This window comes from Arachis stenosperma, chromosome 10 (genome assembly GCF_014773155.1).
Source record: "Arachis stenosperma cultivar V10309 chromosome 10, arast.V10309.gnm1.PFL2, whole genome shotgun sequence".
Taxonomy (NCBI): Eukaryota; Viridiplantae; Streptophyta; class Magnoliopsida; order Fabales; family Fabaceae; genus Arachis; species Arachis stenosperma.
The window spans coordinates 39,629,270-39,649,651 of record NC_080386.1 but is presented as its reverse complement, the minus strand read 5'-3'; the positions used below and the strand labels follow the sequence as shown (position 1 = coordinate 39,649,651).

The following is a 20,382-nucleotide window of genomic DNA, read 5'->3' as shown; positions in this document are numbered from 1 at the left end:
CAGATGAGTGGTCTAGAGAAATCTGAGCTTTCTCTGTAAGCCCATAATAAAATATGTCTAACTTCACCCACTCTGAAAACATTTCAGAGGGGCATTTTCTTAGCATCTCTCTGTATCTCTCCCAAGCATCATAAAGAGATTCATTATCTCCTTGTTTGAAGCCTTGGATGCTCAGTCTTAGCTGTATCATCCGTTTTAGAGGAAAATAGTGATTCAGGAATCTTTCTGACAGCTGCTTCCATGTCTTTATGCTGCCTTAGGTTGGTTATTTAACCACCTCTTAGCTTGGTCTTTTACAGCAAATGGAAACAGTAATAATCTGTAGACATCCTGATCTACTTTCTTATCATGTACTGTGTCAGCAATTTGTAAAAACTGTGCCAGAAACTCTGTAGGTTCTTCCTGTGGAAGACCGAAATACTGGCAACTTTGCTGCACCATGATAATGAGCTGAGGGTTCAACTCAAAGCTACTGACTCCGATGGAGGGTATACAGATACTACTCCCATATGAAGCAGTAGTGGGGTTAGCATATGACCCCGAGTCCTTCTGGACTGTTCATTTCCACTTAAGTCCATAATGGAGAAAGGGAGATGATGTAAATTTATTTTATTTATTTTATTACATATAAAAATTTCGAAATAATAATAATAAAATAAAATAAAATAAAGACGACAATAAAAAAATAAAAATAAATAAAAATAAAAAAGAATTTAAAAATATTTTATGAAGATTTTCGAAAAAGTGAGAAGAGAGAAAGTGGTTAGGATATTTTCGAAAAAGATATAAATTTTTTTTTTAAATCTTAAAAGGATAAGATTTGAAAATTTTTGAAATTGAAATCTGAATTTTTATATAAAAAATTTTGAAAATATGGCTTAAAATTAGTTAGAAAAGATATTTTTTGAATTTTGAATTTTATGATGAAAGAGAAAAACACACAAAAGACACAAGACTTAAAAATTTTTAGATCTAATACTCCTTGTTTTCGAAAATTTTGGAGAAAAAACACTAAGGAACACCAAACTTAAAAATTTTAAGATCAAAACACAAGAAAGACTCAAGAACACCTTGAAGATTCACAAGAACACCAAGAACAAAAGAAAGAACACACCAAACTTAAAATTTTTAGAAAACCACAATAAAATTTTCGAAAATTAAAGAAAGATTAACAAGAAAACACCAAACTTAAAGTTTGGCACAAGATTTAATCAAAGAAAAATTATTTTTGAAAAAAGTTTTAAAAGGAAGATACCCAATTGCCAAGAACATAAGCCAACGCTCTAGCCAACTGAGCTATAAATGTAACGTGTTTTAATATTGTATATAAAAAATACATTTTTGAAAACCAATATTTTGAAAAATCACAAGGAAAACACGAAAAATACACAAAATAGGAAAAACCAAAGATCAAACAAGAAAATTTGACAAGAACAATTTGAAGATCAAGGGAAAATAAAGAACATGCAATTCGAAAATTTAAAGGAAAATATAAAATATGCAATTGACACTAAACTTAAAATATAAAACTAAACTCACATAAAAATTAAAAATTAACAAGGAAAAATAATATTTTTGAAAAATTTTTGAAAAGAAAATAAAGGACTCAGATTTAATGACTCTATAGCAACAAAAATAAATTATTCCTAATCTAAGCAACAAAATAAACCTTTAGTTGTTCAAACTCGAACAATCCCCGGCAACGGCACCAAAAACTTGGTGCACGAAATTGTAAATCACACTTTTCACAACTCGTACCACTAACCAGCAAGTGCACTGGGTCGTCCAAGTAATACCTTACATGAGTAAGGGTCAAATCCCACGGAGATTGTTGGCTTGAAGCAAGCTATGGTTATCTTATTATTCTTAGTCAGGATACCAATAGGGTTCTTTAGTCTCAATTGTAAAATAAAGTGAAAGGGCATAAAATAATTAATTGTTACTTAATAATGGAGAATATGTTGGAGTTTTGGAGATGCTTTGTCCTCTTTATTTCAGCTTTTCTCTTGTACTCCTCTTCACACACGCAAGACTCCTTCCATGGCAAGCTGTATGTAGGGTGTCACCGTTGTCAATGGCTACTTCCCATCCTCTCAGTGAAAATGGTCCAAATACTCTGTCATAGCACGGCTAATCATCTGTTGGTTCTCGATCATGTCGGAATAGAATCCATTGATTCTTTTGCGTCTGTCACTACGCCCAACAATCGCGAGTTTGAAGCTCATCACAGCCATTCAATCCTTGAATCCTACTCGGAATACCACAGACAAGGTTTAGACTTTCCGGATTCTCATGAATGCCGCCATCAATTCTAGTTTATACCACGAAGATTCTGATTAAGGAATCTAAGAGATACTCATTCAATCTAATGTAGAACGGAGGTGGTTGTCAGGCACACGTTAATGGATTGAGGAAGGTGATGAGTGTCACGGATCATCACCTTCTCCATGGTGAAGCGCGATTGAACATCTTAGATAGGAACAAGCGTGTTTGAATGGAAAACAGAGATAATTGCATTAATTCATCGAGACGCTGCAGAGCTCCTCACCCCCAACAATGGAGTTTAGAGACTCATGCCATCAAAGAGTATAAAATTTAGATCTAAAAATGTCATCAAGTACAAAACAAATCTCTAAAAGTTGTTTAAATACTAAACTAGTAACCTAGGTTTACAGAAAATGAGTAAACTAAGATGGATAGTGCAGAAATCCACTTCTGGGGCCCACTTGGTGTGTGCTGGGGCTGAGACTTAAACTTATCACGTGCCTAGGCTGTTTCTGGAGTTGAACGCCAGGTTGTAACCTGTTTCTGGCGTTGAACTCCAACTTGCAACCTGTTTCTGGCGCTGAACGCCAGACTGTAACATGGAACTGGCATTAAATGCCAGTTTACGTCGTCTATCTTCACGCAAAGTATGGACAATTATATATTGCTGGAAAGCCCTGGATGTCGACTTTCTAAAAAAATTGAGAGCGCGCCAATTGGACTCCTGTAGCTCCAAAAAATCTATTCCAAGTGAATGGAGGTCAGAATCCAATAACATCAGCATTCCTTTTTCAGCCTAAATCAGATTTTTGCTCAGCTCCCTCAATTTCAGCTAGAAAAATACTTGAAATCACATAAAAACACACAAACTCATAGTAAAGTCCAGAAATATGATTTTTGACTAAAAACTAATAAAGATCTACTAAAAACCAACTAAAACATACTAAAATCTACATGAAATTACCCCCAAAAAGCGTATAAATATCCGCTCATCAGCAGGCAATCTGAATTCTCACTAAAGCGGCCAAACAACTTCCTAGACCCATTCAGTTGAGCTCTACACCAACCTTTGCATTTAAACTCAAAGCTTCCAACCATAATGAACCTTGCAGGATAATTCTTACCACTGACCATCTTCCTCTTACTCTTAATGCCACAAAGAGCTCTAAGTTGACCATCCGTCTCCAGTAGCCCATATTCAAGTGGAATTAGAAAGCTAAGGGATATGAATTTTACCCACTTGAGTGTTGTGAAGGATGTTGGCAACTTAGGGGGAGGGGTTTCTAATGAACTTGCAAGCTTCACTCCTTTGTGTTCTTCTTTGACAACTACCACCTCTTTGCAAGTTTCTTCAATATCAACCTCTTCCTCTTGGTAGCTTTCTTCCAATTCAATCTCTTCTTCATTGCTTACCAAGGGCATGGGAGGTTGTGCTTCTTATTCCGTAGTCTCCATCTCTTGATCAACCTCTTCCAAGTCTTCAACCATGACATGCCTTGGAGGTTGTACACCCTCCTCAACATTAATTTCAAGCATCTTGGAAGGAGGTTTTATGAACGGACTTTCCAATAAAGGTTCAGCATCTCCTAAGTCTTCAACCACTTCTTCTTCTTTAATAATTCTGGCTTCATCCACTTGTTCCAGTACAAATTCATGCTCCTTACTGTCCATTGGAGTTTCTAATGTCTCCTTCATGCTACGTTCTTCATTAGATTGTCCACATGAAGCCATGGGGATTCCTTGAGTGTCCGAACGTCAGGAAGCTAATTGATTTATCGCTTGATTCAATTGATGAAGGGTTGCGTGAAATCGATCCACTATTTCCTTGAGACGATCCGTTGATTCTTGTTGCGCTCGGCTATCATAAGTAGGATCATAGTGCTCTTGGATTGATGGATATGGAGATGGTGTATATTGAGGTGGTGGTTCTTGGGAGTAATTGGGGTGAAATTGGGGTGGTTCTATATATGCTTCATATGGCTCATAAGGTGGTTGGTATGGTGGATATGGGTTAGGGTCATATGAGGGTGTTTGGTGGTAAGGGACTTGTGAGTATGGTGGTCCAAAGTTATGTTGAGGGGGGGTTCATAGGCGTATGGTGGTGGTTGTTGATAATCAAAAGAGCACTCACCATAGCCATTACCTTGATATGCATCACAGAATGGTTGTTGATAGTCCATTGGAGGTGGTTGTTGCCATGCGGGTTGATCAAATCCTTGTGGCTCCTCCCATCTTTGATTCTTCCAACCTTGATGCCTATTCTCATTATAGTTTCCATTCCTAACAATAACATTGGAATCAAACTTGAAGCCAGAGGGGTGAGAATTCATAGTAGTAGGAAAAAAATAAAAAATAAAAACAAAAACTAACAAAAATAATTTTTTTTTAAAAGAAGATAAGATAGGATAAAAATTTTAGAATAAAAATCTGAAATTTTTTTTTGAAAAATATTTACAATAACCAATAATAAGGCACACGTTTGCAATTCCCCAGCAACGGCGCCATTTTGAAGAGAGAACTTTTGCGTGGTCTAGAATTCAGAATAAATTCCCGTTGTAAGTATAGCTTTTAAACCAACAAAAGTTCTTTCTTACAAACGTTTGGTTGTCACAATTAACAAACCCCTGATAAAATTGATAACCGAAGTATTTAAACCTCGGGTCGTCTTATCAAGGAATTGCAGGGAGGTGTTCTTATTATTAGTTATGAGTCTTGTAAATTGGGGGTTTTGAAAGTAAGGAAGAAGTATGTTAAATGATAAAAAAATTAAAATAGTAATAATAAAATAAACCTTTGGCAAGGTATTAGAACTAGAAGTCCTATCCTTATCAATTGTGATGAGAATTGGATTTTAATCCCACTTACTTAACCTTTTACTAAAGCAAAGGAAAGTCAAGTGGAATAATTAGTTTGATCCTCAAGTCCTAATCAATCCCTGTGGGAAGACTAGCTTTAGAGCGATCTGCCAATTTCAACCACTGCTTTATTTGATAACTCAAGCATCACCAATTACTTAACCAGAGCCAAAAGGAAAAATTATAAATTGAATTGAAGACATCATAAATAAAATAAAGTAAGCATAAATCTGAAATACCTCAATTGCATTAGTAAAAGCAGTCAAATCTAACATGGAAAAGTTCTTAAGCCAATTGGGCAACATAAATCAAATACAAATAAAAGCATTAGAGTATCTAAAAGTAGAAGAGAAATATAAAGTAAAAGGAATATTGAACCTGTGATGAAGAAGAAATAAATCCTAATTTCTAAAAATCCTAATCCTAAATTCTAAGAGAGAGGAGAGAGCCTCTTTCTCTCTAAAAAACTACATCTAAAATTATGAAAGGTGAATTATGAGTCTGATATGAAGTGTTCCCTTCATTCCTCCACTTTGCAGCCTTTAAACTGTGTTTTCTGGGCTTAAAACTAGGTCGGAAATAGCCCAGAATTCGCTAGTTATGAAATCTGCCACGCTGATTTTCGCAGATGCGATGCGTCCGCGTGGAGCGCGCGTTCGCGTCGCCTACCTGTATGGCCACTATGGCAAATTATATAACAAATCGAAGCCGGATGTTAGCTTTCCAACGCAACTAGAACCGCGTCGTTTGGACCTCTGTAGCTCAAGTTATGACTGTTTGAGTGAAAAGAGGTCCGGCTGACAGCTTAGCAATTTCTTCAACTTCTTGTATTCCTTCAACTTTTGCATGCTTCTTTTCCATCCTCTAAGTCATTCCTGCCCTGTAATCTCTGAAATTACTTAATACACATATCAAGGCATCGAATGGTAATAAGAGAGAATTAAACAAAGCAAAATTAAGACCAAAGAATCATGTTTTCAATCATAGCACAAAATCAGGAAGGAGAATGTAAAACCATGCAAATCATATGAATAAGTGGGCAAAGGCTTGATAAAAACCACTCAATTGAGCACAAGATAAACCATAAAATAGTGGTTTATCAACGACGCAGGAAGAGAGGGAGCAAAATGCTTCGTTTAGGCTGGAGGGAGATAAGCGCGAATCTTCATCGAAACTTGACGGCAGAACGGCTTCAACAGGGGCAACAATGGAAGAAGATGCAGGGGGTATCGTAACAACCATTTCAGAAGAGCTGGTGGAGACCAATATCAACTACCGGAGACTTCTTCAGTGTCAGTGTTCTCGGGCTTCAAGCGACAGAGATGATGCAAGCGATGGTAGTGAGGTAGGCAAGTATAGTGACGCATGCTCGGGCAAGGTTGCGAGCAAGAATAGTGACGCAGGCAACGATGTGGATGACGGCGGCATGGCAGGTGGAGACAGTTATGATAGCATTTCTCAAACGAGATGAAGATCGCACCTTAGTCACGTTTCTCAAGGAGTTTTAGAAGCCAGGTCGGGTTGTGATATGGAGCTTTGTTTTCTTTTGGATTTCGTCCGATTATTGGCCGGGGTCCTGACAAAAAAAACCTCCAAAAGACCTACCATCAAATTCATAGTTCATAACCAAAATAAAAACTCATGGTTGATATTATTAATCAAACCCAACAGAACTTTCATCAAACACTTAACAAATTCACAAATCAAATTTTAAAAAATCTACTAACAAAACTCCAAATAATAAAACCCCAACTAAACTCTCAATTGAAACCCAATAAACTCAAAAGGCAAATCTTACCATGTCTATAAATCATACATTATATCTACTATCAAACTTATACTTTTATGCTAGTTATCAAACTCAAGTAAAGCAGAAATCAAATCCCAATAAATTTAAAAATCAAACGGTAATAAATTCGTAAATTAAACATTGAAAAAATATCAATCAAACTCATGATTTGCACAATGATGCTTGACGAAAATTTTAATTAATGTTTTCATTGGCAATAAATTTATCTTATGATAATTGATAAAAAAAATTCTATAGTAGAATTAGAAAGGGGATGTTGGTACAAACTAAAGCTCGACTATGATGAGTAGTTTTGACAGCAAAAAAATAAAATTGGGTAACGAATCACGTGTGTTCACATGAGACGTTCTGACTCAAATATTGACTAGAGCAATCAAAATGAAGGGAAAAAAAGTGTAATGGTGAAACAGATACTCGAAAACAGATACTCAAATCGATAAGTAAGAAATAGGATGCAATTAACATGTGTTTGGAAATTAACTTGACCATAATTGAGAGATTATCTTGAACATGGGGATATTACTTGAATTTCAAGTTTGACAAGAATATGGGTAACTATCCTTAAGGAACGAGTAATGACAAGAGTGTGGGTAAGGTTGATAACTGTCAAGAAAAACTCAGCAAAAAAAGGAGGACTCCTGCTTTATAAATAGGAGAACTAATAGATTGAAATGGGACTTCTATTTATTATTTAACACCATAAATCACAGGAAAGCTCTGCAAATTTCCAGTTACACTGACGTAACAAAAGATCATGGAGTGTAAGTGTATGTGAGTGTTAGAGTCAATTTATTTAACACCATAAATCCCTCGCCACTCCTTTCCGCTCGCCGTTGAGGGAGCAGTCAGAGGGAGAAGCACGTCCATGAGCGGGCGTGGTGGATACGACCTCGTTTCAATTCTATTGTTTTAAAAAATTGTTTTTTTCACTTCTGTTTCTGCTTCTATTTCTTCTGTTTTTGCTTTTGATTCAATTGTTGTTGTTGCTGACGCTGTGAAAAAGAAGAAGAGTATTTTGGTTCGAATAACAATTTTAAAACCAAGTTGAACCTTAGGGATGATTTTGTATGTAAAAAAAAGTTGCGAACAAAAAAATTTTTTACATATACCTTAGAGACCAAAATCGTATTTTTTTTAAAATAAAACGCTCAACATAATAAGGTGGAGCATCAACATCTCAACAGAAAAGTATTAAACAGATAAAATAAACTAATTCCTAATCATCTTCAACAAAAGCCATCAACAACCCAAAAGATCAAATATCACTCCACTCTTTGTAATTCTTAATCCACCTATTAAATACTCCTGCAACACCTGATTCTTGATTTCTGAAAATTTTGTCATTCTTTTTCAATCAAGTGCTCAAAATGATAACAATGAAATCAAACTCACCAATATTCTATTAATTTTACTATTTTGACTACACGATTGACCCCTGAACCATATAAACTTACTGTCTTTCAGCTTTATATCCACCAGTTTGATAATGCTATTATCACACTAGTGCCTTTTCTTTCTTCGAACTGCACAACCTCACTGAAGACACCCATGTAGCAAAGAGGAACCTGACATATTTTCGATAAAAAATTCAACTCTTCCCACACAGCAAGCTTCTCTTCCCTTGTATGCGCACCATACACCAAGCAAACAGTACAAATAAAAATTATTGTTTGTTAATTCCCCTTCTATACACAACCGTCTCTCCCCTTTGTAACAATTACTCAACCTAAATATCATAACATCCCACATTATTAATAAACCTCCAGAAGTACCTTCCGATCCCACAAATTCAAAATTCACCGCATCATTACCACAAATTGCACTATATCAAACTTAGAAATCACCACCTTCTTTGTCTCTATCAATTCTAACATATTCACATTATTTTTACGCTTAAATTTTTTTACCATTTTTCACTTTCCAACACTCCCTAAACCTCTCATATTCCAAGAACTAAAATCATTTAAAAATTTTATTACACACTTTATTTCGTATTTAACCCATCATTTTATTTAAACATTTTCTTTCTATTTCAGTTCTTTGATTTAACTTTCAGCCTTGTTCTTGATTTTACTTGTTTAAGCAATTTTCTTTTCTTCTTTTCGATTCCTAGTTCACTCTTAAGTCTGTTAAATTTTACTTTAACTTTTGTTCATGTTAATATTTGTTTGTACATTTTATTATCATCAATAAAAGACTTTTAGCTTTTTTTTATTACTTGCAAAATTTATTTTGATATTAAAGTCAATAAGTCTCGAAGTGAGCTCACTTCTTTAAAAAAAATTGTATCTACAATTTGAAATGAGATCATTGATAGAAATTTGATAAAAATCTGTATTAAAGTCAAATAAAAATCAAGTGAAACAGGAGAAGCTTATGAAAAAATACACATGAAATGAGTGTGTATTTGTCAAATAAATTATGAAATGAATTAGAAAATCATGCAAAAAAATTTACAATAGTTTAATTAAAAGAGTAAAGACGAAGAAAAAAATTCTAAAAATAAATATTTTAAAAAACTGATCATAATTGACAGAAAATTCTAATAGCAACTTTGAAAGAGAGAATACTATAAGAAGTTACCTATAAAATATTTTTATGCATGGATAGGTGACTGAAATAATTTATAGAATAAAAATCAACTTAAATGCCACAGAAAAATAAGAATTTTATTCAATTGAAAAATTATAATGGAACATAGAAATGATGCGTTCAATTTAAAAAGTTAAAATTGAATATAGATAAAAATGCTAAAAAATTAAGATTAGGTTGGATGTTTTCTCTTATTTAACATGCATTTAATACTTTATGATGCATAAAATTAGAGCAATTTTAATCAAATAATTTTTGGTATCACTTTTGATTTTACAGTGATATGAAATTAAAATTTGTATTATATAAAATTTTTGAAATGATACTAATATCAATAAAAAAATATGTATCATTTAAAAAAAATATTAGTAAAATATTACCACTTGTATATTTATTAAACCTATTTAATAAATATCATAATTTTGTTATGTACAGTTACATTAAAATAAAACCAAGCACTTAGAATATAAGGGTGGAGTATCAGGAGTACGAACTCTTTTAAATTGTTCTTCTAGGTTTTTCCTAGAACAGAATTTTTGTGTCGTCTAGGTTAATATTTGACTTTTGTCAATTCCTTTCTTTATTTCTTTCCTTTAATTCGCCATGAGAGTTCTTTCATGAAACTGTTGGAGTTTGGAGAGACCCTGACCGTCTATAACCTCAAAGAGATGTGCCAATCTCACTCCTCCGAAATTGTGTTTATATGTGAAACAAAAATCAATTTTCATCTGATAGAAAATAAGTTGAGATCTTGTCATTCTACGAATTGGATGATTATTAGTCTGATAAGGTACAGCTGGTGGATTGGCTTTAGCATCGAAGAAGAGCACATCGGTTAAGATTCTTGATGAAAAAGAGTTTTTCATAACTGTCAAGGTAACTGATCCTGCTTTGAACTGTTCTTAGGGGCTGATTGGGGTACATTTAGATAGTTTGGATGGGATTCGATCTACCCAATACACAGAACTTTCCTCTTTTGTACAACGTTTCTTTGAAAAGGTTGTCATTATGGGTGATTTTAATGTTATAGTGAGCCTCGATGAGAAGGAAGAAAGGGGGTTAAAATCAGTTTCATCTATTTCTGAAATTGTGAATTTTATTGATGGTGGTGGACTAAAGGACTTGGGTATGATTGAGAGAAAGTTCACCTGGACTAATAAGCGACAAGAGCATGACCAGATCAGGGAGCGGCTTAACCGTGTATTTGCAAATGGTGAGTGGATGGATCATTTTTTGTCAGCCTCGTTGTCTTGGCTCACAAAAAATGGTTTAGATCATGCACCTATCCTCTTTGATACAAATTCGGCTATTGAAAAATCTAAATGGAGGTTTAAGTTTTAGGAAAGGTAGTGTGGTTTAGAAGAAATTTGGGTAATTATCACTGAAACTTGGAAAAAATGGGTGAATAGCTCAACAATGTTTGTTTTGGCTCAAAAATTGAAGCATCATAGGCATCATATTGTTCAACGGTAGCAACAGAACAAATTTAATTCAAAGAACATTAATGAACTCACATCTCAGCTTGAAATCCTTAAAGAGGAGAGTATTACAGGGAGAGAACAGAAGTTTTAGAAAATAAACTTGAGAATGCTTACTTTAGGGAGAAAAGCTATTGGAAGGAGAAATCTCGTGTAAAGAGGCTAAAAGAAGGGAACAGAAATACAAGTTTCTTTCACCAATCATTCCAATCCAGAATCCAGAGAAATAAAATTTGGAAATTGAAAAAGAATGATGATACGTATGCTACCACCCGTGAGAAAATTGCACAAGTAGCTGAAACATACTTCAAGGATATCTTCATATCGATTGACCAAGCTAATCCGGTACATGCATTCGAAAAATTTGAAACCAAAGTTTCAGCAACCATGAATAGAAAATTAACTAGACCGGTCAGTTTTGATGAGGAAAAAACGTACGGTCTTTAGTGTTCACCCCCAAAACGCTCCTAGCGATGATGGGTTTACGGCTAAATTCTTTTAATTCTATTGAAGTTTAGTAGGGGAGAATGTTTTTAAGGCTGTCTGCAATTTTTTTGTCAGTGATAGACTACTCAAGAGCTTCAACCATACACAAATATGTCTCATTCCTAAGATTTCTGATACAAAGGATATGACACAGGTTAGACCCATCAGTCTTTCCTCAGTTGTGTATAAGATATTTCTAAAGTTCTAGTCCATCGGCTACAGAAATTTATGACTTCGCTGATCAACCCTAATTAGAGGGCCTTCATTAAGGGTAGATTGATTTCAGACAATGTCCTAGTCACTCATGAATGTATGCACTATCTAAAGGCAAAGAAGAAGGGCATATTGACTGAAATGGCTGTTAAATTGGATATGAGTGATGAGCGGATATTTTATACGCTTTTTGGGGGTAATTTCATGTAGATTTTAGTATGTTTTAATTAGTTTTTAGTTAAATATTATTAGTTTTTAGGCAAAAATCATATTTCTGGACTTTACTATGAGTTTGTGTATTTTTCTGTGATTTCAGGTATTTTCTGGCTGAAATTGAGGGAGCTGAGCAAAAATCTGAGTTAGGCTGAAAAAGGACTACTGATGCTGTTGGATTCTGACCTCCCTGCACTCGAAATGGATTTTTTGGAGCTACAGGGGTCCAATTGGCGCGCTCTTAACGGCGTTGCAAAGTAGACATCCAGGGCTTTTCAGCAATATATAATAGTTCATACTTTGCGCGAAGATAGATGACGTAAACTGGCGTTCAACGCCAGTATCATGCTGATGTCTGGCGTCCAGCGCCAGAAACAGGTTACAAGCTGGAGTTCAACGCCAGAAACAGGTTACAACCTGGCGTTGAACGCCCAAAACAGCCCCAGGCACGTGAGAAGCTTAAGTCTCAGCCCCAGCACACACCAAGTGGGCCCCATAAGTGGATTTCTGCACTATCTATCATAGTTTACTCATTTTCTGTAAACCTAGGTTACTAGTTTACTATTTAAACAACTTTTAGAGATTTACTTTGCATCTCATGACATTTTAGATCTGAAATTTGTACCTTTTGGCATCATGAGTCTCTAAACCCCATTGTTGGGGGTGAGGAGCTCTGCAGCGTCTCGATGAATTAATACAATTACCTTTGTTTTCCATTCAAACACGCTTGTTCCTATCTAAGATGTTCATTCGCGCTTAAATATGAAGAAGGTGATGATCCGTGACACTCATCACCTTCCTCAGATCCATGAACGTGTGCCTGACAACCACCTCCGTTCTACATCAGACTGAACGAGCTTCTCTTAGATTCCTTAATCAGAATCTTCGTGGTATAAGCTAGAATTGATGGCGGCCACTCTTGAGGATCCGGAAGGTCTAAACCTTGTCTGTGGTATTCCGAGTAGGATTCAAGGATTGAATGGCTATGACGAGCTTCAAACTCGCGATTGCTGGGCATGATGAAAAACGCAAAAGGATCAATGGATCCTATTCCAACATGATCGAGAACCAACAGCTGATTAGCTGTGCTGTGACAGAGCATCTGGACTATTTTCACTAAGAGGATGGGAGGTAGCCACTGACAATGGTGACACCCTACATGCAGCTTGCCATGGAAGGAGCCTTGCGTGTGGAAAAGGATTTCAAGAAAGAGTTGAAGTTCAGAAGACAAAGCATCTCCAAAACCCCAACATGTTCTTCATTAATAAAGTAACTATTATTTATTCCAAACACTTTTACTTCTTACAATTAAATCCAAATAACCTTATTGGCATCCTGACTAAGATTAATAAAATAAACATAGATTGCTTTAAACCAATAATCTCCGTGGGATCGACCCTTACTCACGTAAGGTATTACTTGGACGACCCAGTGCACTTGCTGGTTAGTTGTACGGATTGCAAATTCGTGCACCAATGAGCAAAGCCTATGATTGTGTTGAATGGCATCTCCTTTGATGGATTGGTTAGATACAGGAGGTGCTAACTACAGTTTCTTACTCTGTCGTTGTTGAAGGTAAACCTTTTGGTTTTTTTTTTAAACCAAATAGAACTATCCGTCAAGGAGACCCTCTATCTCCCTACCTTTTTCTTTTATGTGCAGAAGGATTATCCTTTTTGCTAAACAAGAGAGAGCAAAACGGTCTCATTGAAGGTATTCAGATCAACCAAAGATGTCCTACTATTAATCATTTATTGTTTGCAGATGACTCAATCCTTTTTTGCAAAGCGTCAGAAAATAATTGTAAAAATATTCTCAGTTTTCTTCAGTCATACAAGGGGTTCAGTGGTCAAAAAGTTAATTTGCATAAATCAGCTAAATTCTTTAGTAATAATATTCCTCTTTCTGCTCTATTACTACTGACTCGGAAATTGAAAATTGCTCATATTGGTGCACAGAATAAATATTTGGGTCTTCCATCTACAGTCCAAAAATAAAAAAATCCACCTTTGGAGAAATCAAGGACAAGGTGAGAAAGCAAGTTCAAGGATGGAAAAGAAAACTTCTCTCCTCTGCAGGCAGGCATGTTTTAATCAAAGTTGTTGGGAAAACTATCCCAATTTATTCATTATTATGTTTCTGTCTTTCTGACACTTTAATTAGGGAGATTCACAACATACTCTCCCAATTTTAGTGGGGTCAAAAAAGTATAGGGCGAAAAATGGTATGGGTTAGTTGAGATACTATGACAAGACCGAAATTGGAAGGTGGACTAGCTTTTAAGGACCTAGGGCTCAAAATTTGGCGCTATTAGCAAAACAATGTTGGAAAGTTATCTCTCAGACACAATCACTCATATCTAGACTCCTCAAAGGTAAATATTTTTGATATAGTTCATAATAAATGCAGATATCGGAGCAGTACCTTCGTGGGGGTGGCATAACATATTGGAAGGACATAAGGCTGTTGAAAATGGACTGGTTTGGCGAGTTGGTGATGAGTCCAGTATCCAAATCTTCAGCGATTCTTGCCTTGTCCCTCCACATCCTTGTGTTGTCCCTCCATCTGAAACTTCCAATATGCAAAATCAACCACTATTGATGATCAAGGACTTAATACTTTCTAATGGTCTGTGGAATCAAACTCTAATTAGAAGCATTTTTTCTGAGGGCACTAGTCCGTGTGTGCTAGCAACAACAATTAGAGATGGAAAAGATAAAATTTATTGGGCCCTTAATAAAAGTGGTTTGTATAAAATGAGTACTGGATATCGTGTGGCTTATGGTTCTCGCATCCTCCCATCGAATTTTGCCCAGAGATTATGAGACAACGAAATTTGTGGCAAGAACTATGAAAGTTGAAAATCCCAATGAAGATTAAGATTTTTCTCTAGATGGGCTTCCGTGAAAAGCTTCCGGTGCTACAAAAGTTTTATCATCGCATCCCATCGATTCAACCCACCTACCGAAGATGCTTATAATTCCTAGAAACAATCAATCATTGCATCTTCTATTGTGAAAAATCAAAGGAGATTTGGTCAAAAATAGACTTACTGGTTGTTAGAAGGGGTATCGTAAACTTTGATTTCTATGTTGAGTGAAACTTGAGAATAGAGGTCTTGCGTACCCAACCTAATAGCTCCTCTCAAAGGATGATAATAGTGATTTTGAGCTGGTCCTTATGGAAGGCTAGGAACATGATCATCTTTGATAATGTATTAAGTAGTGTAGAAGAGATAATGGCATCGACTTTGAAGCTACAGAAGAAGTTTCAACAAATCTCCAATTCCTAATTGATGAGCATTTTACTTTTTTATTTCTTACTAGATTATTATGTGATGTTATTTCTATAGTAAAAAAAAAAAAAAAAAAAACCAAGCATCTGAGTGATAAATTTCACATTAAATTTCAAATAGATGATCCATGATCAACTTCCTTTCGTAGTACCCTACCCCAGGGGAAGTCGAATCCCCGTTACCTCCTTGAAAGAGAGATGTCCTGGACCACTAGACGATGGGGGCCCACTTTCCCGACCGCCGTTATGCTGTGTTCTTAGTATAAACAGTTTTTTTTTTAATTGTCAATAGATTGGAATGATATGATTCGCTCAGAAGGATGTCCCCCCCTTTTTTTCAAATATGATTTCTCAAATAAAATTATATGATTTCACAAATACTTATATGACATTTTGTAAAACCCAAAAAAATTAAACTAAAATCAAACATTAAAGATATAATTTTTTTAACTTTTAAAAATAATTAAAATATGTAATTAATTAATAACAACTCTTTTTATATGGTTACCAATAATATTTAGTGTATGAATAATTTTTTCTGCAATTGTCAATAGTATTTATTTAAATCGAACGCATCAAAATACGTAAATTTTATATTTGTTCTAAAAAATCCCTAAAAATGTCTCTTATTCTTGTCAATTTTCCCAATTTTTAAGTGCAACTTAAATTTCAAACCTCCAAGAAATTTATGTAACTTGAAATTAAGCATATAACCTCCCCGTCATTTATTAACAAAATGTTCATTCTCCTTCGAGGACTTTACTGAATAAATCTAAATTAAGTCCTACAAACTTATCAGTTATCAGTAAAGTCACACGAGTCTTTTATATGATTCACACAAGGACCCCACCGACCAAAACAAAAAAGAAAAAAAGAAGAAGGCCCCCGTTGATGGATATAAAAACTAAAAGAGTGAACAAGAATGAATAGTTTGAAGTTTGTACTGAACACTTTTTAAGTTTGAAACTAGATTTAGGGACTAAAAAGGAATGAATGAAGTCTGAAAGACGAAAAATTTTTAACCATGCAGCAATTGAAAAGCAAAATATAGGCACATGAACCAATAGTATATTAACAATAGCGGAATGCTGTAAATGCAATTCCAAACTAACAGTTCTTTATACATAACACATTTCATATTTCAACAATAAACTCTGCACACAATCCTTGTCAAAACATTAAAATGAAACCTTATTAATCTATATTATCACAATCTCAACAAAATTTATATACCCTTTAACATTGAGGGTACTCCCAAGGCCAACCCACTAATTAGGTATTAAACATTAATCAATAATCACCAATTAATCATCAATCTGTTTGATGATCAGGTGCAGGAGAATACCAAGCAGGGAACTTTCCTTTGCTTCTGAGAAGCCTTGTAAATGGTGAATCAGGCATTCTACCTTGCTCCTCTTCCAATAATTCATCAGCTGATTTTGGTAACCCATCTGGTATAGGACAGTGTCTATCTTCCTCCTCAGATTTCACATTCTTGGCCCAATTGACACCGTTCTTCTTCAGATTGTGCATTATTGCAATGCCATGCAAACATCCTATTAAGGATTTTACGCCACCGGTTTGGAGAATCAACCTCTCTATGTCTTCCTTTGGTGACTCTTTCTGTTAAAAAAAAATAGTGTTACATTAGTTAGTTAGTTCTACTATGCATCTCCCCTTATGAATATCATATGTACATTTTTTTTTAATTATAAAAGCACAAGATGGGACAATGAAACTCAAATCAAGTATCAAGAAGACTTCATAATGACCTAATATGGCTTGTATTTCAAAAAGATTCACTGACAAAACACATGCCACCTAAAAACAAACAGTTATCATCTGAGATTTGATGTACATTAATAGCAAAGTGGAGATGGCCGAGTTGGTCTAAGGCGCCAGATTAAGGTTCTGGTCCGAAAGGGCGTGGGTTCAAATCCCACTCTCCACACAAATTTTATAGCTTTTGTTTCATTGGCAAAGTTTAAACCAAAGCTTTCTTTTGTTTTCTCTTATTTATTTTGGTCATGTTTCATACCACATAAATTTGGACTTCCTGAAGAAAACTATAGCCTTTTCTCAGGGAAAAAAAAAAAAAAAAAGAAAACCTTATATACCTTACTTCTAAACTTCGTATATAAAATTGATCAACATTAAAAGATTAAAAAAAGAATAAAAAAAGAAATAAAAGGAGCTAAGTCAAACAAATAGAGGATAATGGCAGAAGTTGCAGAAATAAGAACAAACCTCAAGATCTTTGAGCTCAAAATACGCTTGCCAGCAACTATAGGATTCGTCACCTTCAAGCGTTGAGCAATAATCTGCACATCACAAAACATGAAGGATTTGGAAACGAACGAAAGGTTGAAGAAAGAGAAGAGAAAGATGTTGGTACGTACCAGCGAGGTCTTTCTCAGATTTTTGGATCAAAGGAGGGTCTTTGACGGCCCTCTCAAACTTGGTTCGGCTAAAAGGTTCAAGCTTTGGGATGTTAGACTCGTTCTTCTTCGATGAACAACAGATCGTGGAACCAAATCTCACTGTCGAATGAGTTCTGTTGTGACGATGAACATCTCTTGCGTCGAGAAGCAGGGGCGTAGAACTGGTTCGAATCAGTGCTGATTTCATCCTTCCTTGTAACGTTTCGGATTGATTTAATAAAAAAAATCTGGGTTTGGATAACGTTGTTCTTCTTCTTCTTCTTCTTCAAAGGAGATTGATCGATGCAGGAAAAAGCATAGGCACCGTTAAATAATACTGTGATATTCTGTGGGAGCTTTTTCTTTTATGGATAAGGATGAAAAATATATTATTTTAGATTTAGATATTTATTAAGAGAGAGAGTGTGTATGTTACTGGGTGTGCGTGTGTGGAAGTTTGATAAATTTGGTTCGTTGGATGATAATTTTGATTTTTTAGGGAAGATGTTGAGCGTTGATTGGTGAAATGGTGAATAGTCTTTTGGCTAAAGTGGGACCACGATTTTGAACTTTTTAATTAGTGATTTTAATAGTAAGTGATTGAGTTTAAGTGGGGCGCAGTTGGGGAATATAGTGGTGTTTGGATGTGAGGTGTTTTGGCCTTTTGGGTGCAATGCATTGGGCTGTTTGTAGAAGGTGGCAAACGAAAACAACTGCGGCGGTTTTTTGAGTCGGCTTGTGGAAGTAAGACCTTGTCTTGTGCCCATGGGAATGGAACTGGATATTCTAGTTGAGATTGGGATTGGGATTGGGATTGGGATTGGGAGAAGGGTGGATATTCTAGTTGAGATTGGAATTGGGATTGGGATTGGGATTGGGATTGGGAGAAGGGTGTTTATGTGTCAGGTGAAATTGGACTTGATATGATTTAGATTCGGTTCGAAATATATATCGAGTTTATTTGTTAGATTCGAATTGGTTTTTAGATTCGATAAAATTTACACATTTTTGGGCCAAAATTATATCAGGTAAAAACTAGACCGTTATTATTACATTATTTTAATACTTTTTGTAAGTTAGTATGTAAAAATATTCAAATTTTTAAGATTTCAATTATTATTGGATATAGTAAAATTCACTTAAAAAAATATTACAAAAACTAACTCTTTTCTAAAATTAAAGCATAACCATAATTAATAATAATATTGTCTAATAACACCAAATATTTAAGTCAATACAAATAAGTGAATAATACAATGTTATGCATTAGTCTAAAGTTCTATGCATTCTAAACATAAAAGATTAACTTATAATCTTATAATTACTAATAACACAAAATATTAAGATCTAAAATACTTAAATTTCACATAAAAATAGCCATTATCCATCAATAGCCATTAATATTGTCAATTTATTCCTTGTGATGTGAATGTATTGGTGAAACCTACAAAACATATAAAATTACTCATTTTTCATATAAAAAATTATTACTTGAAATAAACACAAGTAATAATTTAGAAATTAATAAAAAATCAGAAAACACAAAACAAGTAATCAATAAACACATTAATAATAAAAAACAATTCAAAACAAAAATCAGCTAAACAAATCAGTAAACACACATTAACATCCACACTTAATCAGAGTTCTAATAATAAAAATCAACACTCACATCCCTAAATTCACAAATTCTGATAATCAAAATTTTTAATCCCTAATGAAAATATTAATTAAATAATAAAATTAATTACTTACCTAAAGAGAAGACGGAAGAAGAGAATGGAGCAGAAGGAGCGGGACTAGCAGAGCAGAAAAATGGCGGGACAGTAATAGAGAAGAGGATGACCAGACCAAGCACAGAAGCGTCACATCACCGAGAAGTAGCGCAGCACCGTAGGTCTTCACCATCGTCAGTCAAACGAGGAGCTTCATCGGTGACTGGGGTGAGACACAGAGGGCTAAGAAGACCAGAACGGGAGGAGGAGGTGACTACGTGGTGAGTGCTTGCTGGGAGCGCCTCTTACGTAACTGCGTGCTGGGAGACTAGGAGTGGACCGTGGAAAGAGAAGACGAGGTCAGGGGTCACCGGATCAGCATGTGCTGTGGGGAGTAGGGGTGGGGGAGTGAGGCTGAATGGCTGAGTCGCTGAAGGAGGCAGTGAATGGAGAATTGAGTAAATGCGTTGTTGCCCTAGTCTCTAATTTAAAATCTGTAATTGTGTATAATGACTAGGCCACCGGACCGGATTCAGATGATCCGAACTATAGTCTAGTCCCGGTTTCACTCCCTTTTCATATTTTATTTTTTCTTTTCGGGTCACTTTAGGTCCAAGTCTTCGTCGTCCAAAATCCTTCGACCTGGGTCGAGTCTTCGGATTGGACCGGACCGTGTGCACCTCTAAATTGAAATTAGGATTAGGCGGTTTAAATGGATCAAATTCATGGAGACGTGTCTAAAATGTAAAATGATCTACCCACTTTTATGCATATTAAATTCGTTATTTTTCATGAATTGTTAGATTTTATTATATAAAAATGAAAAATATTAATATATAATATTTTAAAAATAATAAATATCAATAATGCATATTAATATATAATAATTAGTACATATATATAAATATATTTTAATATATAATATTTTAAAAATAATAAATATAATATTTTGTTTTAAAATAAATAAATATAAAGTATATAAATATATATAAAGATATTTTTTATTATTTATATTAATTATTATGCAGTATTATTTTTAAT

General features: G+C 34.8%; 1 protein-coding gene and 1 non-coding gene across 2 annotated transcripts; one reads left to right on the top strand and one right to left on the bottom strand.

Moving 5' to 3' along the window:
• Positions 1-16,275: 16,275 nt before the first annotated feature.
• Positions 16,276-17,988, bottom strand: LOC130954440 (CCG-binding protein 1). The gene is made up of 3 exons (XM_057881176.1): positions 17,606-17,988; positions 17,454-17,527; positions 16,276-16,829 (listed from the first exon to the last, which is right to left on the bottom strand). The coding sequence occupies exons 1-3, from the start codon at positions 17,832-17,834 to the stop codon at positions 16,518-16,520; spliced, it is 615 nt and encodes a 204-aa protein (XP_057737159.1). The 5' UTR covers positions 17,835-17,988; the 3' UTR covers positions 16,276-16,517.
• Positions 17,077-17,157, top strand: TRNAL-AAG (transfer RNA leucine (anticodon AAG)). The gene has a single exon. It is a non-coding gene; the product is annotated as a tRNA-Leu (tRNA).
• Positions 17,989-20,382: the final 2,394 nt, after the last annotated feature.